Source organism: Euleptes europaea, chromosome 5, assembly GCF_029931775.1.
Source record: "Euleptes europaea isolate rEulEur1 chromosome 5, rEulEur1.hap1, whole genome shotgun sequence".
Classification (NCBI taxonomy): Eukaryota; Metazoa; Chordata; class Lepidosauria; order Squamata; family Sphaerodactylidae; genus Euleptes; species Euleptes europaea.
Window position 1 is genome coordinate 55,222,229 of NC_079316.1, and position 27,393 is coordinate 55,249,621.

General features: G+C 44.1%; 1 protein-coding gene across 1 annotated transcript in view; it reads left to right on the top strand.

Moving 5' to 3' along the window:
• Positions 1–270: 270 nt before the first annotated feature.
• CNNM2 (cyclin and CBS domain divalent metal cation transport mediator 2) overlaps positions 271–27,393 on the top strand; it is a 178,962-nt gene continuing 151,839 nt past the window's right edge. The window contains 3 exon segments of the mRNA XM_056849339.1: positions 271–324; positions 326–412; positions 414–2,118. Of these exon segments, the coding sequence (XP_056705317.1) occupies positions 271–324; positions 326–412; positions 414–2,118 (1,846 nt within the window).

The window sequence follows — 27,393 nt, forward strand, 5'->3', positions numbered from 1 at the left end:
TGGTCGTTCGACTCCGCTCCCCCCACGGTTCCCTAAACGCGGCTGCGCTCTGATTGGCCACCGAACAAACTGGGCGCTCGCCTTGGCTTCCTGTGCACCCCGCCCAACACCACTCTGGATGTGTAGCCCCGTTCCCTGCCACTCTGCGCCCGCACTCCCCAGCGTGAGGCGAGGAGGGCCAGCGGCCGGCTGACTTCTCCCCCCCTCCCTTTCTCGTGCGCGCTCTCTGATTGGCCAGAGGCTTTTCCCTTTCTTCTCCCCCCTCTCCCAATGCCCCGCTTGTATTCACCTGATTGGTCGGTGCGCACGCGCGGGCTCGGTTTCCCCCCTCCCCCTCCCCTCAGGGGTAGGGGTTGGAGCGGCTCCTGGCCGAGGCCCGGCAGTCGCTTGTCATCCCTCGAGGGACTCGCAAGCCGTTGGTGGCCGTTGCCCGGCGCGGTCGTCACGATGAAGCTGCTCCGCTATGCGTGGCCGTGCTGATCTCCCTTGACAGGAACATGGCCGCGCCGGTGCCCGCGGCGGTCGCCTGGCTCGTGGCCGGGCCGGCGGGAGGCGGCGGGCGGGAGACGCGGGTCCTCCCGCGGTCGCCGTTGCTGCTGCTGCTGCTGCTGGGTGTTCTCCTCAGCCGGTGCCTGGGAGAGCAGCCCCCACGCGCCGCCGCCGCCGCCGCCTCCTTGCTGCCTGGCGCGCCCGACTCTGAGGAGACGGTGATCATCGGGCTGCGGCTGGAGGACACGGACGACGTGTCTTTCATGGAAGGGGGCGCGCTGCGTGTGAGCGAGAGGACCCGCGTCAAGCTGCGCGTCTACGGGCAGAACATCAACAACGAGACGTGGTCCCGCATCGCCTTCACGGAGCACGAGAGGCGGCGGGACGGCGAGAGCAGGCGGCCGCCGGCGGAGCAAGAGGACGGCCCGGCTCCTCTGGGCTCCCTCTCGCCGGCCCCGCAGCGCTGCGGCATCCGCACCTCGGACATCATCATCCTGCCTCACATCGTCCTCAACCGTCGCACCTCGGGCATCATCGAGATCGATATCAAGCCTCTGCGCAAAACGGAGAAGAGCAAATCCTACTACTTGTGCACCTCCGTGTCGTCCCCGGCGATCCTCGGGGGGGCGGGGAGCTCCGCCGGGGGCAGCAGTGGCGGAGGGAGCATCATTGGTCCCGATGGGGGACCGTGGACTGAGACGACCTGGATCTACCATGACGGCGAGGATACCAAGATGATCGTGGGTGAAGAAAAGAAGTTTTTGCTGCCCTTTTGGCTGCAAGTGATCTTTATCTCTCTCTTGCTGGGCCTCTCCGGCATGTTTAGTGGCCTCAACCTGGGACTTATGGCCCTCGACCCCATGGAGTTACGTATTGTGCAGAACTGTGGGACAGAAAAAGAAAAGAACTATGCTAAGCGCATTGAACCTGTGCGCCGCCAGGGCAATTATTTGCTCTGCTCCTTGCTGCTGGGTAATGTGTTGGTCAACACTACCCTTACCATCCTGCTTGATGATATCGCTGGTTCTGGGTTGGTGGCCGTAGTGGTCTCCACCATTGGTATCGTCATCTTTGGTGAGATTGTGCCACAGGCTATCTGTTCCCGGCACGGCCTTGCTGTCGGCGCCAACACCATCTTCCTCACCAAATTTTTCATGATGATGACCTTCCCAGCCTCTTTCCCAGTCAGTAAGCTACTGGACTGTGTCTTAGGGCAGGAAATTGGCACTGTATACAATCGTGAAAAACTGCTTGAGATGTTGAGGGTCACTGACCCTTACAATGATCTGGTGAAGGAGGAGCTGAACATCATCCAAGGTGCATTGGAATTGCGCACAAAGATGGTGGAGGATGTAATGACCCCACTCCGGGACTGTTTCATGATTACTGCTGAAGCTGTGCTTGATTTCAACACTATGTCTGAGATAATGGAGAGTGGTTATACCCGCATCCCAGTCTTTGAAGGGGACCGCTCCAACATTGTAGACCTGCTTTTTGTCAAGGACTTAGCCTTTGTGGATCCTGATGACTGCACCCCACTCAAGACCATTACCCGTTTCTATAACCACCCACTGCATTTTGTCTTCAATGATACCAAGCTTGATGCCATGCTTGAGGAATTCAAAAAAGGTGGGATGATGGTGGTTGGTGATGGGGTGGGGAAGGAGAATACAAAGTGAGATTTAAGGGATGGAATTTTACATTTACAAAAAATGAAATTTGAGACATTGAATTCTGTGTTTAATACTAAATTCCATGCTTTTAAGGAACAATTGAAAACTGTATGTTTTACTCATGTTAATTGTAGTATGGTGCTATGGCTGATCTCAACTTCCTGGTGTATGTATGTTCTATCATACATACATAGTCAAACTATGTATGCGTGCATGAAAAATATTTTCTAAGCAAGTGTCTGTCTTGAAAGAGAGGGAAATTCTTAGGACCAAGTCTCATTTTGTGTTCAAAGGAGGATGTGTAACTCTGCAGGTAATGATTAATGAAGCTGGCACCTTTTGTAGTGGGTCTTTTTCTTTTCTTTTTTTGAGGAGAGTGAATGTGTTTTTGTTTTTATTTTATACAATACCCCACTCTCCCCCGGTAGAGCCCTTGGCAACGTTTTCTTTGGTTGTGTAGAGTTTTTGGTAAGTGGTTCAGTTGATAGTTGCTGAAAGCTTTGGAATTGTTCTTTGCACACCAATCTTTGATTTGTTTTTGGATTTAAAGTGAATCAGGAATATTGTGTCTTGTATAAGAAAAGCCTTCTCAAGAATGTAGAATTGAACTTCTTGTTACCGAACTTCTACACAGAATTGCTTCTGTGTAGAAATTACAATGAAATTTGCATACATGGTCATAGAAGTGTGGTTGTCACTCCATATATACATGTTTGGGAAAGTGTTTGTGGCTCCCTAATGTAGGATGTATCCCAAGTGTATGCAGAGCAGGAAAGCTGCATGCACAGCTGTTTTACAGTAAATATGAATGTGGGTTTTATATTTGTTCCTATACAGAAATGTCTTCCATATGTAAATTTTGTTGTAGTGGTGTAAAATGGTCCTTTATATTATAAACAGCTACCAGTGTTAACAGGCCCAGGTGAGTAATATATTATCATTAGCACATTGAAGTGTTCCTTTAAAAAAAAAACTTTTTATTCACTCTAAGGGGAGGTGTAATTCCACATTACTGGTATACATTTTGTAAACACTGACTGTGGTCATAGACACATTCTTTTATGGGGCAACTTTAGTCCATACAAGCTATCGGTTTCTGTGAGATGTATCCTTGCAATCCAGTGCAGTCTCTGAAAACTACAGAAGATCTGATTTTATTGATATCTCCTGTTTGTTGGGTTCAGTCAACAAGGGCATGAGGAGAGGCATCTTGAGGAGTTGCCCATCAATTATGGAGATTCTTCCCACTGCAGATTTACACAGCCTGAGTATCTTTAAGAAGATGTATTTGTTTGAATTTGTAATGGAAGTTCAGGGCTAAATTGAAAGAGTGGATATATTTAATTGAAACAGATAAAAATCTTACTTTGTTTTGATTTTAAGTGTTTATTTATTGCACCCAAGCCATCAAAATTGAGTTAGGCTGTAAAATCTAAATGTTCTGCAGATCAGATGATCAGTGGAAGATAGTCTAACTCACTGACCAATTTCATTTGCTCTTAGCTAAGTAAACAGGGTAGTGGCAGAGTTAACATTTTCTCAAGGTAATTCCTGAACCATAGCTGAACTTTTGCACTCATGTTTCTGATTTCCAGGTAGTAAACTCTGCTGCTTAGATTTCAGAACAACGTCTGATTGACGCAATAAGCTTTGAATGATTCTATATTCTGCCTTTTCCATTTAAAGGTAACCCATCTTTATTGAGTCAAAAGCTTTTGCATACAAGAGCCCATTTCATCTGGTGGTTTCTAGTCCATAGGAATTTATTACACACACACGTCTTTACAGAGCTACAGGACTTTTAAAATTATTTTTGCTGAAACAGGATAACACTACTATCCTTCTGTCTTTAAGAGCTGACTGTCCTTTAATTTAACAAGAGATTTTGGGCCGCTGAAATGTACTCTTAACCCCTTCATGAGCATCTTGCAGTTACTGTTGCATTATGGATAACCTTTTGTGAAGATATAGGACAGAAAAGAGAGATTTCTAGGCCAGGTTGTCTACTGGTTTTCCTGAGATATTACTTGACAGCCCATTCCTGGGGCGGGGGGGGGGGGTAGATTGATGACAGCTGGGGACAGCCCAGCTGCAGCACCTCCTGAGAGGCTTCCTGGCTGGGAAAAAAGGTTAAAAATGCTTTTAAAAAACCGCCAGGGAAACTCCTCCTTTGAGTTCCATGGGGCTATGCCAGCTATTTTGCAGGCATAACTTGATGCCTGCAAAATGGCGTGTTCCTGGGGCAAAAGTGCTTTGGAAGTTGCCTAAAGGCAGCTGTGCCTCCAATAATGCCCCGAGAATGCCCCCCCCGGACGCTGGTGCGAGCACTTTCGCTGGAAAAACGCTGCCGGAGAGGCAGTGCTGGTGCACAAGGCTCGTACTGCCGCGTCGCTCCCTGGAGCTGGCGTCAGTTACTCTGTGCTGGTGTCCGTGCCACTTTGGACGGTGCAAGTGGCATGGACGTTGTCGCTGGGGTCATGCCGGCCCCTAAGATCCACCTCCTTCAGGATTGCATAGTTATGTAGTAAGAGCTTGGGTAGATTAGAAGGTTCACTCAGAATCCTATGCAGGTGTATTCAATTTTAATTTTTTATCAAACTTAAACTTATTTTACTGTTACAACATAAAATGCGTATAAAATTATACTGTTTGCTGCATTTGTTAAATTTAAAAGTATAAATGTCTTACAGTGCAATTCTAGGCAGTTTTAAACCCTTCTAAGTCAATTTAGTCTGTTTTTACAAGTAAAATTGCAAATATATATTACTTTTCCATTTAAAGGTATGTATGTATACACACACACACACAGTAAGTACTTGAGGGAAAGGTGTGAACTGCCGTACCCTGTGCTACCTTAATTCATATATTTTAATTTTTGCCATTTGAGAGGTAGAAAACAAATTTTGTAGTAAACAAAATAAATTTATTATTTGGACAAAACAAAACAGAAGTCCAATGGCATCTTAAAAACTAACAGCATTTATTCCAGCATGAGCTTTCATGAGCCAGTGCTCACTTCCTCAGATGCAGTATGATTTTCTTTCTTTATTACATCTGAGGAAGTGATCTCTGACTCAAGAAAACTCATTCTGGAATAAATGTTCTTGGTCATTAAGAGGCCACTGGATTTCTGTTTTATTTTGCTACAAAAGACTAACAGTTACCTCTCTGGAATTATTTAGAGAGAAACAATCCCATATAGGACTACCAGCATATTTGGATCAATTTATTAGAATATTCAACCCTGAACTCTTCAATAATGTATTATCCTCAGACACATGGCATATAAATTGTTGCTAAACATTATTCATATTTAAATAATAAACATGTCCTTGAAAATATGTTGTATATGTGTATAGCACACATAAGAATTGTTCTGACCTGGATGATTCAGGCTAGCCTGATCTTGTAAGATCTAGGCTGCTAAGCTGGCCTGGTTAGTATTTGGATGGGAGACCACTAAGGAAGCCCAGGATCGCTATGCAGAGAAAGGCAATGGCAAACCACCTCTGAACATCTCTTGCCTTGAAAACTGTATGAGGTCACCATAAGTTGGATGTTACTTGACAGCACTTTACGCACACATACACAGAGGAATTATCTAATGTTCTAGATTGGCTTACATTAAAAATTTCCATGCCACATGTTTGAGTCTTTTAACTCTTTCAAAAAAATAATAATTCACAACTCCTTTATTCAGTACTCAGAAACGTTGGGGGGAAAGAGTTTTTTTTTTTTCAATTTTTGCCCTCACCCTTCAAATTTCTAGGAAGGTTGAACTGCAGGTTCACGAAATCTAAGGCTATTGATGTTAATGTTGATTTCTCATTTTTAAAGCTGTCCCTTCATCTCTACAGTGTTGTTAAAATAACTAGACTAGGACAACTGGGATGGAAAAACAGAATCAGAGTTCTTTTAAAATGGGTATTGATGGAATGTCTCTATTACAGGTTTCTTCATTAGCATCAACAGGCTTATCTGTGAAGTGACCTATACTGTTTTGTTTAGATATATAAAGATATATCTAAATCAATGCAACTAATTCAATTAGCTTTTAAAGAGTATTTTAATAGTCTATGTCCTTTATGAAAGTGGCAACATTTCTTATCTGAGTGAAGTAAATAAAATTAAGGCTGGTAAGTCTTTAAGAGGCAGGAGCGGGTGAAGCAGCCATTCTTATTGGAACTACAGTATGATAATATTTTATATATGATACAATAATATTTTTTTCTTTAGCCATTAGACCTATTGGCCTAAACAGGTGCTGGACTGGCCCGACTTGGTGAACACTGAAAATGGTGAAGGGGTTACCTTTTGGTTGTGCAGTGATCTTATACTACTGGGTGGGAAAGTGAATTAATTTTCAAGCCAGGTTCATTTTGCTACTAATCAGAATGGAAATATACAGGAACAACTTTCACATTCAGTTCTTTAAGAATTAATAGTGTTAGCCATTAAAACTATATTAAAAACTGATTGGCATTGAGAACTTCTGAGTATGTGCTCCTGACTGGTTTGTGTAGATGAATTACTGTCCTGGAGTCTGTATTCTGCAGCTGAAAGTCTTGGTATTGCCATATCTCTGTGGCAGGTTCTGAAGTGAGAACTGGAGCATCCATGTAGTCCAGTTAATCTTAGCATAAGGACTAAATGTGCTTCTGAAGAAATTGATTAGGTAAAGTGGTTCTCAAACTTTGCAGTACTCAAGACATGCAAGGTATGGCATAAAGCACGGGGAAAGAGTATATCCTGCAACAACCAAAGTGAAAAATGCTTTTCTACCCAAAGCAGAAAGCAAAGTCATAATTACAATACTAGATAACTGTGGCAGCTGCAGAGTGCACAGAACATGTGGGATTTTTCAGCTGCAGCATTTCTTTCTGTGGCTTGCTAGTTGGTTTTTGAAGAGTGTTGGAACCTGCCCTTTTCTGTCTTCTTCCAAATCCAGTGTCTGGGGCTGGCAAAGCTCTCTCTGTACTTACCCAAAGGTCTGGGGGTTGGCCAGGAGGGTGGACCAAGGCTGGGAAGAGAGGACTAAGGGTAAATCCCCCTCCTATCCTTTGCTGAGTTGCATATGGAGTACGCTAAAGAAAGGAGGAGGCTGGAGAGTGCACCCACCCTGGACTCCGACCCCCCAGAAGGCGGAGTCTGACAGCCAGGGTTGGATTAATGCTCCATTTCAGAGATGCGTACACATGAAGCAGTGAAGATTGTATGTACAGCTGTGGACAAGGACTTTTTGTGTGCTGTGAGTTTGGAGTGCTCATAAAGTAGTGTAAACTTAGAAAGGGGCCTGAGTTTAAAAGTTTGAAGGGGACTAGATTAGACTATAAGTTTCACTTCTTGGACACTAACATGAAACACTATACTGAAGACTTGAATAATAACTAGCCATGCTATCACATTCTATTTCATGTGTTCCAAGTGAATTGCTGGATCTTTTCAAATCAGATAGTAGATGTTGCTGCTGACACTAGGGGAAGCATATTTTTACCTGCTGTCTTTGCCATCTTTCTGCTGCATGTACATAGTATAGTTCATACTCCATCCCCTCCCCCCGCAAAAACAAATGATGCAAATTAAGAGAATGTTTATGAACTGTCATTTTTAAATGCATGCACCTGAATGCCATGTGGCGTTCCTACATAGGTGCAGAAAATGCTGAGCCCTGTGGGTAGGATCAATTGGTTTATTCTTATTGTTGTTACTTTAATGGCTACAATATTGTTAGGCTGTTAGCTTCCTGTAATGTAGTACACAGTGCTGCTAAAAGATATATCCAGCCTAAGAACTAAGTTGAAGGACTTAGTTCTCTCTAGTGAGAAGTTAGGCGTGTTCATTTGCAAAAATGGAATTACTTGACTTGAAATCTACAGCAGGGAATGTGTACAAGCTTTGGTGTAGAAAGAAACTGGTTAGTTGTTTTTTCTGTTGCCTCTCTTCCAGTTGACAAGCATGTTTTTAATGATTCTATTTGCCGGAACCCCAGCTAATACTGTTGGCATTCTTGCTTGTCATTTTTCCTCCACTAGCTGTTCTCAGCATGTATGATCCTAAATCCTTCTATTTCTAGCTCACTGCAAGAATTCAGCTTGAAATGCCTTGTATTGTGACACTAATATTGTAAAGCTGGCACACTTAGCACAGACTGTTCATTGTACAACAGCTTTCCTAGTGCCCTCTACAGCCCTGCTGTGCAGTTGTTTCTTAGAGTTCTCCTTATCTGCTGCAATTATAGACCTGGAGACTTTGAGTTCTACTTTTTGTTCTTGTGTTATCTTTCTCTTTGCTACTCCATTACACTAAAAGATTGCTGAGTTTGAATTAATAATCTGTTCCACAAAAACAGGCACCTGCATTATGTTTATTCAGTACTGCAGCATTCATTTGAGTGTGCTGAAATTTCTTTTGAACTCTGTTTAGATCTGAGCAATTGGTGCATCGTGCTGATACACTTAAAATCTTATGCATTTAACGTTATATGATGAAGCAATATGTTAAGTGCAGATTGTAATTTATATTGCCTAGTCTGCATGTTTTCCAGTGTATAGGCCTGTTTGGAAATAGACTTTGGTTGTCTATAAAACAAATGCTTGCTATTACTGGGTGTACTTTTTTTGGTCATGCTAGGGCATCAGATTACCCCATCCTCCCCGCTGTTCAGGTAAATGGTTTCCCTGATCTGAGAGCACAGCTAAGAGCACTTTGATATGCATAGATTATTATAGTGCTCTTTTGGGTTATAAAATTAATAAGTTTCAACTGGATTTAATTGGTTTGAATTTAGCTGAAATTACGCAAAAAGATTTCAGCTGTGTTGGAGCTGAATTGGTCCCAAACTTCTGTGAGATACCTGGGTGTTTGGCTTAGGTCTAACACAAGAGACCTATTTAATAATAATTATCAGAAAGTATGACATCAAATAAAGTTGAATATGGCTCAATGGATCTTGTTAAATCTTACTTGATTTCGTCGAAGGCTTTCACGGTCAGAGTTCATTGGTTCTTGTAGGTTATCCGGGCTGTGTGACTGTGGTCTTGGTATTTTCTTTCCTGACGTTTCGCCAGCAGCTGTGGCAGGCATCTTCAGAGGAGAAACACTGAAAGACACCAGAGACACTGTCCTTCAGTGTTACTCCTCTGAAGATGCCTGCCACAGCTGCTGGCGAAACGTCAGGAAAGAAAATACCAAGACCACGGTCACACAGCCCGGATACACGGTCACACAGCCCGGATAACCTACAAGAACCAACTTACTTGATTTGGTAGGATTGCTGCCATAAAGATGTTTGTAGTACTGAAGCTTCTATTCCTATTTGAAAATATTCTTATTGTCTTATCTAAAACAACATGAAAAGAAGTTTGTCATCTGTAATGCATGTACATTGTGAACAAGCAATTACTTGCTGAAACAATTCATATTTATTTCTAAATAAATGGAGCCTTGCTATTACTAAGATCACCATTTTTCAATCTGAAGTCTAGAGACTCCTGGGGTTCACAGAAGTACTCTACGAAGTCATCGGGTCTTTTCTCAGGACAGAGGGCAAGCCCTTCTCCCCTCTGTCTGGCTAACATAAAAATGGAGTCTTCTCAGTTTTCTAGGAATGTTGGCAAGACTTTTGGCCTCAAGGAACATATTTGGCTCCCCAATGTTTTGAGGGGCAGGAGTTCATAAAGCTGCTACCCCCTTCAGTCACCTACCTTCTCTTTAATAAGAAGCACTAGCCAGAAAGCATGGTGATTAGTTGCTGGAATCCAATAGCGCAGCCCTAGGAACTTCTCTAGCTTGAGTGGCACTAATACTACAGTCTTAATAGCTATTTTTGGCATGAAATTTAACTTTTTAAAACTCGTTTTTCCAGTCTAAAATACTTTACCATAGAGTTGAAGATGCCACTCTACATCCATAAATAATAATAACCAATGGTGGTTTTCAATTAAATACCCAAAGTTATAATTTTCTATGAACAGCTCTGAAAGTTTTCCAAGCTATTTTTTTTTACCCTAGTTACTGGTTAACACCTTTGAGCCAGAAGTCAGCTGAACAGGGGTAAAAAAAAAAAAAGCTTGGAAAAACTTTCAGAGCTGTTCATAGAAAATTAGAGCATTGGGTATTTGCCTTCTCTGGTGCAAAGTGGGTTCTAGTCAAGGCATGAGAATGATTACAGCTTGGATCCAGGCTGACTGTGTTGTGGTCCTAGAATCACCTGCACTCTCAGACCTAATCTAGTAGGTCATGTACAAACTTTTAACTTCAACTTGCTGATCTGGTTCTCGCAGTGTGTAGTGGGCAATAGAGGATGAAGGCTTCCGTGGGTTTTGTGCAGCTTGCTGCACACTTTAAAGGAAGCTGTTTGGCAGATGGTAAGTGCTGGAGAGTGAGGAAGGGGTTGGGGAAGTCTGAAAAAAACATTAAATAAAAACAGGATTCCCCGGGTTGCTAAAATTTGACAACTGATTAGAGCCATTAACAGAAGCCTCAGGTCATGCTGCCCACATGCCCTTTTCATTATAAACTAAGAGGATAATTGTGAAATTAATGGATTGCTGTTTGTTTCTGTAGACATGCAAGAACTGAAGAAAGATCACTTGAAGACTAGATTTATCTTGCTAGATTTTGGTTGAATGCCCCAAATGTTTCAGAAGAGGCTAGTAATTACTGGGCGGGCTGATATTTCTCCATGGTGTTGGATGTAAATATATAGTATTGAGTGCAGTGCTTACTATATTACAGCTACATTACTTGAGCTTAGAAGCCAGATATTTTCCCTCTTACATGGAAAAGGAGGATTTAGTATGTCAGAGGGTAACTTATTCATTGTTAGGAAACTATAGAGACTTTGTTTTGTATTAAACTTGGATTTATTTTAAATAGGTTATTTTAAAACGTGTGTGTTTTTAAAGTCCCTGGGTTTGATGCAGATACTGCCAATGTGGATTTCTCCTTTGCCCCCCCCCCAGCTCTTTCTGACCAAAGGAAAGTTGAATGATGCTTTGCTGATGGAACGGGGAGGAGAGGATAATTTCACTCTCTCACTCCCCACAGCCATTACTCCACATGGATTTCCACAACCCTGGGAATCAACTATCCAGCGGTCTGAATGGACTGCTGGGGGAAAGATCAATAATCCTTGTGCTGATGGATAACTGGATACAACCCACCAATTTTTATCTATTTTCTCCACATAATATTATGATGCTGTTTATAGAGCTACCAAAATGTCTGAATTCATTTGTATTTAACCTAGAGTAGACCTTGGGAAAATTATTTTTCATCCTAATCTATCCCACAAGGTCATTCTGAGGATGGTATGAGAAGGATATATTTGTACTGTATTCCCTGAACTAGGACAGGAAAAATATTTTGATTCTTGTTAGTTTATGTTACAGTCAGAGAGATTATTGACCAAAGTTGTTTGTTAAGTTTCATGGCAGGACGGGAATTTGAATCTAAATTCCTGAATTGAAGGTGGATTTTACTTTGTGAACTGGCAAAATCCATTGCAAATGATCGTTAAGGTGCAGTGAAAGTGGATTGAAAGGGCATTATTTGGGCTGTGTGAAAGTGACATAAGTTGTGCTTCATAGCCACCACACAGCAGCACCAGTGCTCAGGAGCAGCGCAGCAAAATTGGGGGCTTGCACCGGCATAACTGGTCTTTATGCCGGTGTATCTCTGCGATATGCCAGCATAAGGGTTGGTCGGCTTCCTAAGCCCATTCCCCACCATCCCCCCGGATTGCACTGTTAAGTTTATAGTGAGATCATGAAACACTTGCTCCATTAATACATAGGCTAATGAAAAGGTGAGGAGTCAGTGATGGGTATTTACAAATCAGTGTTGCGATTCCCGGTTCACATCTTGTTGATTAAACTTTTTAATTTTGAGTCTTTCCCAATTCCACTAATTGAGCTCATAAAACTAGCCCTTGACACAGGACTGAAGTGCTATGAACCATGCCATGTCTGGTGAGCGTGACCTGGCACTCTCACAATGATTTGACAAGGTCCCAAACTGCAACCAGCCAGCTACAAACAGTAGCGTAAATACTAAACACTAATGAGCTGCAGCTGCCAGCACATGGCTAATGGCCTCGGATCAGCTGGCCATTGCAGCCTGGCTACTGCCAAGGTCACCCGATCAGGTGCATTTGGTATGTGTTTTATTATGCTGCTACTTCTAAGAGTGGGGTTGTTACCATGAATTAGTATTATTCCTTTTAACTTTTAAGAGAGCCTCAGCTATGTACTAAAATAATGCTGTTCAGTATACCACTACAGTAGTAAGTACCTTGTTCTGTAATGAAATATCAAGGAACTTGGACAAAGAAACCACTGTGCTTTTGGGGCACTTTGTGCCACTGAGTTTGACAGATGGGGGGTGAGAAATCAGAAGGAAAGGAGAAAGAGTCATGACCCTGATGGAATGAAATTTTGCTTTGGTTAAATAAAATGTGCCTAATATTGGATGAGGTGCTGCTGCCTACATGTTGACTTGGAAGTAAATTCTACTGATTTTCAAAGGTTTCAGCACTTCCTAGGAAGTGTTCATAGTATTTCACCTGCATCTTATGCGAAGCTAATGGCCAGATTAGATGTGATAGAGATCATGGGTGTCATGGTGTCTTTTGAGGTTAATTAAGTTATATGAGGCTGAATGGAGAAGGGAGAAGGTGTTAAATCCTGGTGCTGCTATATAGTTCTTCTAACTGTAATGGAGGTCCCTGTTCCTTTAAAGAAAAAGGATTGGTACCTCTCTTCTTATTCCTTTTAAGTGATATAACAGCACAGAGGGATTCGGTTTTTAGTGCATTTTCTTCTTCCCTCTTTGTGTGGCTCCAGTCTGAGTTGAGGCCCTATGTGACTGTAAATTCAACTTTAAAAGATACTGGAAAGATCTCCAGTTATCTATTTTAGCTCTAAGGCATTGTTTAGGAAAATGTCCTCTACTTTATATCTTGGGGTAAAATTTTAGTAGTGTGTTCTGTTCTGTGGAAGTCCTGAATAGGTGTCTGGAGAAGGTAATGGGATGGATGGGAGCCGGTACACTAAACCTCAGTCCAGAGAACATTTGAGGTGCTGGTGGTCAATGACTAAGCCACTAAAGGAAGGGTCAGCATGTCTGGGAGGGGCTTGGGGATGCTTCCTTTGGTTGGAGGCTCAGGTCTTCTCCATAGTAAATAGGGCCTTTAATCAGCTTTGGCTAATATGCCAGTTACAGGTGTTCCTTGTGTGATCTGGCTGTAGTGATCCCTGCTCTGTTCACATCAATGTCTGATCACTGCAACACACTTTACATGGGGTTGCCTTTGAAAACTCTCTGGAAGCTTCAGTTATTCCAAAATGCCTTGGTTGGGCTCTAGTTGGGGGCTAGACACAGAGATTATATCACTCCTGTGGAGAAAGTTCTTCACTGGCTCCTGTTTGTTTCTAGGCATAAGTCAAAGTGCTGGTTCTTACTTTTAAAACCTTAAATGGCTTAGGGCTGAAGTAACTGAAGGACCACCTCTTCCTATAACACTTCAGTCGGACAGTTAAGATCCTCATCTCGAGCCCTGATCTCTGTGTCCCCACCTTCAGTGGTAATGAGAGTCAATTGGAGACAGGGCTTCTTTAGTGGGTGGCTCCTTGTCTTCAGAACACCCCATCTCCTTGAGACTTGTCTGTTGCCTGCATTACTCTTGTTTAGGCACCAGCCAACATATTTCTTTTTACCCAGGCTATTAACTGAGAGGTTCCATCTTATTATGGTTTACTTTTAGCCTGATAACTGCTTTATGAATGTCATTTTAGGCTATTGAATGTTTTGTGCTATTTTTGTGCCCTTGCTTGTTTTTATGCTGTTACTTCTGTGGTTTTATTGTGTTGTATTTTATTTCATGCATTGCCTTCAGCCAGTCTCTACAGAGGCAACATACAACATTTTCTAAATAAATAAGGAGAGGGGATTTACTTTTTTGTGCCTAAAGTAACGAGATGCTACACTTCCAACTAATCTGTACTTGTTCCATGGAAATGGGTTGTATCGCTGAAGGAGAAAAAGTCTCTTAATTCTTTCGGAGTTCTACAATTGTTAGAAAGTTTGCACTTAACAGTGAGGTTAACTAGATGGTGAGAGATGGATTATGTCAAGACATTACCTAGAGAAAAGCTCTCTTGGTTTTTATCTTGCTGTTCTCACTCATAGGATAAGGGGGGCATCTCTGAGTGATGGTTGTCTCCTCCCACTAGGACAAGAGTCATGAACAAAGCACAGATTCCGATGGCCATAGGTGGGAAGGCACTCTCCACCTCATTTGGCAGTCTTTTTCCTGCCATGGCAAGGAGTGCAGGGTGGTGGAAGAATGGTACTTACAGGGCTCCTTAAACCACCTTTTTACCCCAGCTTTCTGCATCATTCTATTTGCCACCCTTTCTTCCTTTTCCTCACACTGTTGTGTTAATTTTTTCACAAGCCACAACTTTTGAGCCTTAAGTAATGAAATGGCTGTGAGCCAAAATGGCTGTGTTAAAGAAGCAGTCAACTCACAGGGTGTAACCTTGACCCACACAGTGCTTGCCTCTGGCTCCAAGGCTGAGGAGCCTTCCACTCAGTAGTTGATTTCATGTCAAGCTGCCAGCACAGCCAGAGTGTCCTGGGGGCACCAACAGTTGGCTCACTCTAGCGCAGGAAAGTTACTACTGCCACAGAACAATGGGTTAGGCTGCTCGCCCCTTAACCGCCCTCTGAGAGAACAGAGAAACATCCCTTGCTGTATTCCTGAGGGTGAAGGAATGGCTGCTGCATTTCATGGTCCAGGAGTTGGTCTCAGAGTACTAAAGGAACAGGCTTCACACTGCAGAGGGAATAAATGCTTCTGATATCCCCTTTCCCCCACATCTCTTTCAAGGAGTTCATGCAACTCAGGAGTGGCCAGCAGGGGCAGCAATGCCATCCTGATGGACAAAAGCAGCTATTAAAGTCTCCAAATCCAGAGTCTTGTGCAGTTCATGCATTCATAAAGTAGGCAACTTTTGTCTTCATTCATAATGTTTCTCAGACAGAGAAGGATAGGTCTGATGAAGGGAGAAGAACCAACCACAGTGTCTGTCCAGTGTCTTTCCTCAGGAAGGTCTTTCTCATTTAATTACTGGAACAATGAATGTGCCACAGTTGTTGGATCTCCCAAAGGAGAAACTTCAACCTGGGACTCAGAAAACTCCTCAAGGGTCCAGGCAGGTATTATCTAGAAGTAAAAGACTGAATCAATAGCTCTCAATTATTTAACAGTGGAATATTAAGGCAGTGTTATTGATTCAGGTTCCATTAGCAGATGCCCCAGTGGCTTCATTGGTCTCTAGTACAATGATCCCAGAAGACAGGAAGAGATGCAGCAGTCTGTAAGAGTGAGCTTTTGTGATGTGGACATGCAAGGTAATGAGCAGCATGCCAGCCATGAATAGAAAACAAGTGGAATACATTGATAAGCTTGAGAGAGCAGCTACCTTTACGGCACATGTCAGTAAGAGGTCTGTGGAAGTCATGACAAGAGCAATGGCTGCTGCAGACATGGTATGCTGAAATCTGTGGCTAAAGATCTGGATCTTGGATATCAATGTAAAATTTCCAGAAATGTTGAAGCCACAGAAGAAAAGCCCCCCCCCCCCCCGGAAAAAACAATTTTTTGGAAAAATTAAAATACATGGAATACTTGCTGTCCTATCAAACTTAAAATTATTTTACTGCTTTAACGACATAAAATGTATAATTTATAACTAAGCATATAAAATATTCCTAATACTTAAGAGAAAAAAGAGCCCCGTGGCGCAGAGTGGTAAGCTGCAGTACTGCAGTCCAAGCTCTGCTCACGACCTGAGTTAAATCCCGACGGCAGTCAGTTTCTGGTAGCCGGCTCAAGGTTGACTCAGCCTTCCATCCTTCTGAGGTCGGTAAAATGAGTACCCAGCTTGTTGGGGGTAAAGGGAAGATGACTGGGGAAGGCACTGGCAGACCACCCCGTAAAACAAAAGTCTGCCTAGAAAACGTCGGGATGTGACGTCACCCTATGGGTCAGGAATGACCTGGTGCTTGCACAGGGGACCTTTACCTTTTTAAAGAGAAAAACCACAAGCTGATGCACCCTATGCTACCTTAGCCCATATACCATAATTTGTTATCTGAAAAGTAGAAAAAATAGGAGTTAAACAGAAAACACCAGCTTTGTGTTAAATAACATAAAATAATATTATTTGGTCAGAAATAAGGGTTATAACAAAAGGTCATTAATAATATTTGCACAGCTAGATGTAGTTGTATCTTCTTCCTTCTGTGGCTGCTGGTTAGAGCTCCATTTTCATTGAAACATTTATTTTTCCTTTGAGGCTTTGGTGCAGTTTCTACCACGGCTCCTTCTGATATTTTTTCCCCTCTAGCAAGATAGGGCAATAAGCTTCTTGATACCCACTCTGTGGATATATATGCCAGGTGGTTTGAGGGAGAGGTGAAAAGGTCAACCACAAGAGAAGTCAGGTCTAAAGGGCCACAGAAGCAATGAAAGTCCTTCATGCTGCCCTAATGAAAATCAGGTATCCTTCTAGGTGAAGAAATACTTCTTGTTTTTAAGAACCATATGTTTACAGCATTCCCACCTTGTCTTTAAACGCACTTCACTTATTCTAAAATACAAAATATTTCATAGGAGTTTTTTTCAGTCCTCCCTAAAATTTCCAGCTTTCCATTGGGAAAAATTGAGAAAAAGGCCTCAGAAAAAAATGGAAACAAACCTTTCCCCCTGCATTTTTCTGGTTTTTTTCTGGGCTTTTGCAGATCGACTCTTGGACACCTTATCTAAAATCATCTTTGCCACATCTCATTTCATGAGAAGTGGGGCCTTTGGGGATAATCTGAATTACATCCTTATCTTCTGTTCCTCCAGGAGGGAAGGCTGGTTTACACTATCTTTTCCTCTTTACAAAAGGTGCTCTCCAAGTTCAGACTATTTCTGATCCAGACAAAAGTGTACCACCAAACCCAGTCGCATGCAATCCTAACCCACCAGATTGTGTTCGTTTGTTTTTTGCCAGTGGGGCCTATAAAGGTGGAAGCTGTAATCTGTGGAATTGATGCCACAGGGAGAGCTACAGTTGTGTTCCACAAACCTTGGCTGCACATCTCCGTGGGCCACTAAGGGTGGAAGATAGTTGCTTTTACTCAGAAGGCTAGAGAGAAGTCTTGCTGCTTGTCTTAAGGATAGTATCATCATGACTTCCAACCAAGGAACTTTGTGTTGTTCGCTGCCATCTAAGTGGTATCTCATTCAGTTATGTACCTTTGATCTCTTTCTGCAAATAATATCCCATATATAGTTAAGTCTTGGAGAATAAATTAACAAATGTTCAGCTGTTTATGCCTCCTCTGTGCAGACAATATTTCAGATGGGTCCAGATTTTCTATGAATTTCTTTGTATTTTGAGTTGTTAACCAGTAGATTCCTTCTCTGGAAGTATTAGAATTGCTTGAAGGAACATGTTTCCCACCAGTGTTCGCAGAAAGCTGTGCTTTGTCCTTGCCCCCTGTTCCGATGGGAGAAATGTTCTATCAGTTGAGGATGCTCTCCATACCTCTGAGTAAAAGTAACAGTCATGGTAAGTCCAATCCCCTGTTTGCTAAGATATTGTTCTCTCAATTTAGAAAATGTTTAGAAAAATATGACCTGTAAATGAAAAGCACAGTAAAATAAGGGGTTCACTGTAGCTTGTTGACTAAAGTTGGGAGTGTTGTACAGTTGTATCTTAGACGAAACATCTTTAATCTGTTGCTGGTTCAGTTTTTAAAGGTTTTGGAAGAATAAAATTCAAGATCTTGGTAATTTAATCTTCATTTTGGTTAAAAAGTTCAAAGTAACATATGAAATGTTAATATGTGATAGAAAAACTGGTATCTTGAAAAACGTCTGTGCATTTGCATAACTATAACTTTACATTCTAAGCAGATGATGTACAGGTGCAACATACTAAGAAGGTTGTATCACATAGCCTGTCATGGGAATTAATCTCTGTCTCAGAACAAGTAATATGTAAAGACTCGCAGGCTTTTATTCAGAAACGGCCTGCTAAGTTATTTTTCAGATAACGTGGTTTTTACTCCCCTGATGATAGCAAGTGCATAGAGTGAAAGTACTTGTTTTTGTTATTATTGCTGTTCATTCTCACTTCTACCTTCTGTTTTGTGGATCTTGGCTAATATTTATCATTTTTGCCCTGTTTCCTATGGTCAGTATGGCAGCAGTCAGTAGCTACTCCAGTGTTAATACAATAACAAATGCCTTCAGTGGCAAACCATTAGGATCCTAGCACATGACTGACTTGAATGAAATTTGAACAGTTAAGCAAGTGATATTGCCTGAAATAATCTGAGCATAAACTAATGTAAATAATCTAATGTAAAGTAAATAATCTGAGCATAAACTAATGGAGGATGTAAAACAAATCCCTGTGAATTGTATATTTTGTGTACAGGAACACACTCACACGGGGCAGTTTTAGAGGATCATGTGATTAATAGTCATTGTTGTTGATTTGTCTGATCTCACTTCTGTCATACTCACTGGTAGAGAGAGTACTGCCACACTGAGTGCCCAATGCTTGTTTCACAGTGGACGTAGGCATGGCTTCTGCCTGTCAATATCGCCTGAATCCATGCAGCTGCCTGCCATGTTCAAGGTGAGCCCCTGAGCTGCTGGCTTCATTTGCTACCAGTGTTTCAGCCAACCATGAACAGTCTTTCTCTCCCTTACCCCTTGTTTGTTGCTACACCAGTATCTTCTGAGAGGGTTGTTTTGTTTTGGCATGAACTAAAAATATTGCCTTCTTCTGTTATAACCTTCTGTATGCCATCATCATGGTCCCTTTTAAAAGGCTGAATTTATAGTACAATGATCTTACAACTCTTTGAGGTACAGGAAGTGTACTGGAATGAATTTATCTATATTTAATCCTGGTATAAAATCTTATCAAGATATGAAATAGAGTTAAGCTGTTGCCATTTGATTTTTATGATTGAAAGAAAAGCATTATCAGTCAACAATCATAGCAGACTGCTGACACTGCTAGGAGACTGATACTCAGCTGGACTGTGCTGGTAGTGAGCAATTTTGAGCTTATCAAAACAACCTGGTGTTTTTCTTCCAACAGTGTTATTTGTTCCTTCTTTTCTACTTTAGGTTGTCAGAGAGAATGCATTTTTTGTTTAGCCTTTGCACCCTTTAAGTCAAATTTGGCATGGAATGCCCAGTTTTTTCTGTGGATCCTGTATGAGGAGAAACCTGATTTTAGGTGTAGTTTCTTAACTGGTGTTCAGCAGTTTCTAGCTGTGTCCTCCTAAGCAGAGTTACTCTCTAAATCTATGAGTTTAGAACTATCTAACTATTTAGGATTACACTGTAAATTCTAGAAAAAATCAAGATGTTGTGTGAGTCTAAGGCGCTGCTAGTATTTTAAACTTGTGATATTTAGGAACTAGCACTTTTACACAAACCCTTGATGTATTATAGCATGGTTGTACTAGCATTCTTGCAGCGCAGTCTCTTCTTTCCTGCCACTTTTATGTCAGTGTGTGCATGTGTGCATGTGTATGCCTTTCCCCTCGTGATTAGTAGAAAATTCTTCAGATTTTTTTGGGGTAGGCTTAGTTTAAACAAAAAAGTAAAATATGCTTATAAACACTATAGAATCTGTAGAGATAAATTTTACAGGTGATGACTGCAACTTTAGAGATGTGTTGTGAGATTGTAAAGTAGGTAGGATAATGTAGGATTAACACAGAGTAAAAAAGTAGAAATTGGTGGATGTGCACAGAATCTGATGAAGAGCGGAAAATCAATGATCATGTTGAATGAGGATGTTTAGCTGTGATTAAAGACATTAGGAATAATTTGTTAAAAGACCATTCATAATTTATTATGGTAATAATATTTCATTGAACATTCATTCTATTTAAAAGATAGTGGAATAACAGCAGTAATTCAGACAGAATTTAGTAGATTTTTACTAGAAAATACTAGTAGGCTTTCCAAGTACTAATCACTTAAATTCAGAACATTGTAGTCACTAGAACCAATGGAATGTGTCAATCATTCTACCCCTTATCAGTACTATTAGACTGTTATTTGTGAACTATATAAATATAGAATCATTTTAAATATTCTTTACACTGTGGGTGTCTGAATTACAAATGCATATTTTTCGCCTTTCTTGCTGAGAATTAAAAGAACCCTGTCATAGTTCTGCCTTCTTTCCCAACAGCAGCATGTGCCAAGCATAGGCTTCTGAGGAAATGTATCTGTGAGGGCCAAACTAGACGTTACAACAGGGATCCCCAATGTGATGCCCATGGGTGCTGTGGCACCCACTGTCACTTTCCCTGAAGCCCACTAAATATTTTTAGAAAGTGGGCAGGGCCAGATGGGGTTTTGCCCAGCAGAGCTTCTGATTGGTCACTGGCAATCTGATTGGCAGTGCAGATTAAAAGGCATCCTGTTAAACAGGGCTTTTGCCTGAAATGTTGAAGAGTTACTACTAGGGTTATGCATAATCTCACCCTCAGCCATTTTGTGGTTGGCTCTGCTTCCTACAGCAGCCATTTTGTATTTGTGCCCAGCACCCTATGTCAGAATTCCAAAGGTGCCTGCAGGCTCAGAAAAGGTTAGGGACCCCTGGGTTATAGTGTGCGTTTGTTCAATCCGTGGACGCCAGTGCCATTTTAGAGACGAATTTGGCCAATTAAAAATGCCATGAGGTCTTAATCCTGATTGGGCCTACAGCATGCAGGAACAGGCCATCTTGCCCCCCCCCCCAATGTCTTCTCATGTCCTGAAACAGCCATGAGGGGGCTATTTTGGCACTTGAAAGGGCATACAGGGGAAAAACAAGATTGCCTGGTCCCGTCCCGTCCCGTGGGGCTTGATCAGGGTCAGGCCTTACAGCATTTTTAAATAGCCAAATTATTCTTTAAAATGGTGTTATGGGTTGAACCTGTGGACGCTGAAATGTCTAGTTTGGCCGTGAGATTTTGTTGTTTCCCAGCAACTCTTAATGGTAAGCTGAAGGTTCTCAAAAACCAAGGCTATATTTTCAAGGAAACTGGCAGCCTAAACCTAAGACCCCCCCTGCCTACACACACCCACCACTGATGCATCACCAACATGGAACCACTAGTTACAGGACAGATAAATGACAAAAACACCTCTCACCAAGGTGCACGGAATATAGTAATTGCATAGCAATCCCACTGGCATGCATCAGCCACCACATGGTGTGGTGCTGATTCTTGTGTGACAGGCTGACAAAGACAGCTAGCTGCTGCTTGCTGACAACTCTACACTCCCCAAGGCCAGGGCTCTGCTGCCCATATGTGGAATACATTAAGGAAGAGAACAAATGGACATAGTGGCCTCCATGCAAAGCAGCACTGTAGTGTGAGAAGGACCCCCTGTGGTGAACATATTCCAGGGAACTCTGCAGATGTGGGTTTGAATCCCGGCTTGCAGCCATATCACTTGAGTTGGCCTATCTTAACTGGCTTCCAATCAGTGTCCTGGCACAATTCAAGGTGCTGGTATTGAAAGCCCTATATGGTTTGGGATCAACATACCTGAAGGACTACCTAAGCCCTTATTGTCAGGCTGCTATCTCGGTTTCAGTATTGTTTCTGTGTCTGTGCTGTACTGTCTAGCCTCAAGGTCGACCACACATACCAAGGCCTGGGAATGCTACTCCTGGGAAAGTGTACTCTGTTTATGCGTTGCTGATGCTTTGTAATCTCCCGCCATTTACTGCTTTATATTATCGTTCAGCTAGTGAGACTCTCATAGCTGCCATAGTTCCCTGTATGCACTGTATTGCCTTTTTGACCAGTAAAAGCCATCTGCTTGGATTCTATATGACTCTGTGGTGATTTCTGGTTCGAAGGGTCAGGAGCTTACATTATGGCAGCTATCTTCTTTCACCTTCTTCATTGTACTACTAGTCAGGCTGGAGCCCAGGGGGGTTCGCCTGCCACTTGGATGGGAGCTGGGAGGCTCTCCGAGTGACCTACTACCCTGGATTCCTCTCGGAAGGATCCCACCCTGTTACAGGACATAGTCGCTGAACTTTTTAGGACTACCCTAGAGGTTTGCCGCTTGACGGGACTGGTACAGGACCAGTGGCGATCTCTAAAAGGGATTCTCTGGATGTTGACGTCGGAAGATACTGATACTCGTTTAGATCTTCAAGACTTGGATCAATTACTGGACGATGCCCGGTTGGCAACTGAGGATTTACAAGTACTAACTGGACTTTTGGACAATTTAATTTCTCAAGAGACTCTTTCCTCTAGTTCCGTCATGGCAGGAGCCCCGCCAGAGGGTTTTTCCCTAATACCTGATGCGCCCAGCTGTCAAGCTGAAGCCAAGCGGATCGCTATTCGCACCGCTCTTCTCCTTGTGGAATGTACAAAGGACACCCCAGTAGCCACCTTGGCTCAAACTTTGACCTCGACTTTTGGAGCCGATGCGCCCGCACTGGCGGTTCGAATACAACCATTGCTGGGCGGGGAACCCGACCCCATACTCACACTCCTGGAAACGGAACTTTTACCGCGCGTTACGGCGGAGGCTGCCCTGAGACTTGAGAACGCCAAAGTTCTTGCGGATAAGGAAGCCGCAGAAGCAGCTAAGGCGGCAGCAGCAAGGGATAGGGATCGGGCGAAAAGGGATACTCGCCCCAAGGACACTGTACAGGGGCTATCAGGTCTGTCTTTTTCCCCGGCGTTTGTCCCGTCGCGCACGACCCAACGCGCACGCCGCCTGGCTGACCGACGCCGAGACTCAGGGGAGTCGGAAGACGAAGATCTATATGGAGACAGCTCTCAATGGGCCAGAGCTTCCGGACCAGTAAACCTCATCTTACTGGGGGCCCAAGCGAGGATGTTCACCTCTTACGAGCCCAGAATCGGGAGCTCTCAGACCGTGTTGATCAACTCCAAGAGCTAATGGAGCGTATGCTTCAGGATAACAGGCAATTACAACAGCCCGTTCCGATACCGGGTCAGGGGGTGCCCGCCCAGCCACCCGCTAATGTGCCTGCTCCACTCCTGCCTCCCGGAGCTCCTATTGTTCCTCCACCCGGACCACCCGTGCAACCGGGTCAGCCTGCGCCCGGCCCTTGGAAACAGCTCAAATTGAAAACTACGTACGACGGATCTCTCGAGACTTTGCCTTGTTTCTTGCATCAAGTGGACAGTTATATGCGAGAACAAGGTCAGCTTTTCCCCACGGAGGATAGCCGAGTGCGCTATGTAGCTTCCCTTCTCACAGGTAAAGCAGCTGACTGGATGGTTCTCCAGTTCGACACCCGCTCTCGTGCTATACGTTCCCTCAACAACTTCATGACTGCTCTGAGAAGGAGGTTTGAAGACCCCTTTCTGGGGGAACGAGCCAAATCGGAACTCTTACAACTAAGACAAGGCTCTGCTCCAGTTCGAGAATTTGCCGATGAATTTCAACGGCTGGCAAGTAAAATTGTGGGTTGGCCCGAAGCCACCTTGATAAACCATTTCAGGGAAGCCTTACACCCTGATGTCCTGAACTGGTCGTACATGCGGGGTGATCCCGATACCCTTGAAGATTGGATTCTATTGGCCGAGGAAGTGGAAAGCCGCCGACGCTTTATTTCCCTAGTCCATCAAAAGCACAAGGAAAAAGGCACCCAAAAGCCCCAATTCAAGGCACCACCGCCCGTTCCACGAAATCCTCCACGTCCGCCTCAGGAACGTGAAGCCCGATTTCAGAGAGGCGCCTGTCTTACTTGCGGAGAAATGGGCCACTTTGCAGCTGTTTGCCCGCACCGCCCTGAATTATTTCGTCCCAGCACGATAACCCGAGCCAGAGGTCGTCCACCACGCAGAGGCACCGCGGCCACCCGCAGCGCAGCTCCGGGAAGACCCACACCCTCTGCACTCCATGCTGGAGACCCAGCCTCCCTGCCTACTACAAACGACCCCGCCGGGTCTCGGATTACAAGTGCCCCATTGGGGGACAACTTTCCCTCTTCGGATGAGGAAAACCCATGGAATTCTCCAGCCTTAAACCTGGAATCTCCCCTCGACTTGTCAAAAAACGGATCCAGTCTGTGGTGAGTGGAGCGTCTCCACAGACCTCTGCAGATCCTCCTGCGAAACCGAATGCTCCTACCAAAATCAAAGAAGTGGACTCCACCGTCTACGTGGATGCAGTTTTACAACACCTTAACGGTGGCCCCCAACTACCCGTTAAAGCACTAATCGACTCCGGTTGCTGTCGCACTCTCATAAGCGAAGCCACCTTTGCCGCACTCAAAGCCGAATCTGAGGCTTTACCCGCCCCTGTCCAATTCGCCCAAATGGACGAGAGCCATTTCCAGGGAGGTCCAGTCGATCACCGCACCATAGGGGTGGCAATGGGAATTGGCTCCCACTGGGAGCAAGTAGACTTCACTATAGCCCCTATCCGATTTGAAGTAGTCTTGGGTATTAACTGGATTAAAGGACATTGTCCCAGTATTAACTGGGAAACAAACACTATCTCCTTCGCTAGTCCCATGTGCGACCAACACCGGCAGAACTTTGCGCTGTTATATCCGCCCGTCCCAGCATTAACCTCCGAGGTCCTAGCACCTCCAATCCTACCTAACGTATATCGGGACTTTGCGGATGTCTTCGACCTTAAAGAATGTGATGCCTTGCCCCCCCACCGGATCTCGGACTGTGCAATTGAGGTGGTCAAGGACTGCACTTTAACCAAAAGCAAAATTTACCCTATGAGCGCTTCCGAGCGCACTGTCCTCCGGGACTTCCTAGACAAAAACCTCGCCAGAGGGTTCATTCGCCCATCGAATGCCCCGAACTCGGCCCCCGCGTTTTTCGTCCGAAAGAAGGAGGGCGACCTTCGTCTATGCATTGACTTCAGAAAACTCAATGCGATTACCCAAACCAACGCCTATCCTATCCCATTAATTTCTGATATTTTGGGACAGTTACAGGAGGGCCGGGTATTCTCCAAGTTAGACTTGGTGGAAGCTTACTACCGAGTCCGCATCCGAGAAGGGGATGAGCACCTCACTGCCTTCTCTAGCTGTTTCGGAATGTATGAATTCCTCGTAATGCCATTCGGGTTAAAAGGGGCCCCGGGGGTCTTTATGCAACTTATCAACGAAATCCTTCATTACTTACTGTATCGCGGAGTGGTGGTTTATTTGGATGACATTCTTATTTATTCAAAAACCATGGAAGAGCATGTAATTCTGGTCCGAGAGGTTCTGCAGCGCCTGCGCGACCACCAACTCTTTGCAAAACTGGCTAAATGCGAGTTTCATCAAAACCAGCTCACATTTTTAGGATACGTAATCTCCCACCAAGGTCTTCGCATGGACCCTGTCAAAGTCCAAGCCGTTCTCGATTGGACTCCCCCCACCAACCGCAAGCAAGTACAACAGTTCCTGGGGTTTGCGAACTTTTATCGAGGGTTCATCCCTAACTTCGCCCAAGTGGCCCTACCCATCACTGATCTCCTAAAAACTAAAGGGAAAGCAAACGCGGCTACCTCACCCTCCGCAAAAATCCTGTGGACTGATCAATGCCAAGCCGCGTTTGTAGCCCTCAAACGCCTCTTCACATCCGAACCCGTACTACAGCACCCGGACCCAAACCAAATGTTTATTGTGCAAGTCGATGCCTCCGATGTAGCTATGGGAGGGGCCCTCCTCCAGAAAGGTCCAGATGGTCTCCTTCACCCTTGCGCGTACTTTTCGAGAAAATTTGCGCACGCACAATTGAACTGGCCCATTTGGGAGAAAGAGGCAGCGGCCGTTCACCATGCATTGACTCTATGGAGACAATTCTTAGAAGGGTCCAAAATCCCCTTCGAGGTTTGGACCGATCACAAGAATCTAGCTGCCCTCACGGGGTCCCATAAACTATCAGCGAAACAACAACGTTGGGCGGAATTCTTCGCTCAGTTTCGTTTCGTCCTAAAGCATGTTCCTGGGAAACAAAACGTTCTCGCAGATTCCCTCTCCCGGTTGCCGCAATACCCGATAAAACTTGAGAGGCCAACCGACTCTCTGTTCACCCCTACGCAAAGGGGAGCCCTTCCTGTACTGGCCGTACAAACTCGATCTCAGCAACAGCACCCCAGATCCAGCTCTCCAGCTCCTCCAACCCGATCGGCTACCCAGCCGCCCCCACAACACCAACGAACCGATTCCACCCCCCCAACCCCACCGGCTGCCCTGCCGCCTGCAATCTGCGCACCACCGCACGTAAGCATTACCCCCATAACAGTTCCTAAGACCACTGTAGCGGGGGAGGGGGTACCCGCCAAGGTTCCCATCTCCGAATCCTTGTTGAATACCCTTCGGGTCCACTGCCTTCTAGAACGCTCTAATCACTCCCTACCCCCTGGTGTAATAGAACAGGGGGGCTCTTGGTACAAAGACTCAAAATTATATGTACCCAAAGCACTCCGAAAAGACGTTTTGCACTTAGCTCATGGAGTAAAAACAGCTGGACACTTTGGATTCCTAAAGACTCTCCACTTATTGCGCAGACAATTTTGGTGGGGGGGAATGCGGTCCGATGTTGATTCTTTTATTCGCAGCTGTCCTGTTTGCGCCACAATGAAACGATCACAGGGCAAACCCCCAGGTCTACTGCAACCTCTAGAAATACCCAACAGACCATGGGAAGTGATTGCTATGGACTTTATGACTGATCTCCCTCTCAGCGGGGGAAAAACTATCTTATGGGTTGTTACTGATTTGTTTTCCAAACAAATCCATTTAGTTCCATGCGCAGGGATCCCCTCTGCTCAAAAATTGGCCCGCCTCTTCGTGACACATATCTTCAGGTTACATTCGTTTCCGCGCAAAATAATCTGTGACCGCGGCAGTGGTTTTGTTTCTAAGTTTTGGAAAGCATTTCTCAAGTTGGTGGGGGTGGAACAAGGATTGTCTACTGCATACCATCCTCAAACAGATGGTCAAACTGAACGTGTTAATGCTGTACTTGAATGTTATTTACGCTGTTATGTCAACTACCACCAAGATAACTGGGTGGAACTATTACCTTTTGCAGAATATGCCTACAATAATGCTGTACATCAATCTACAGGTTTTAGCCCATTCTATGCAGTGTATGGACAGGATTTCGGTCCTGTTACTCCCGGAAATAATGG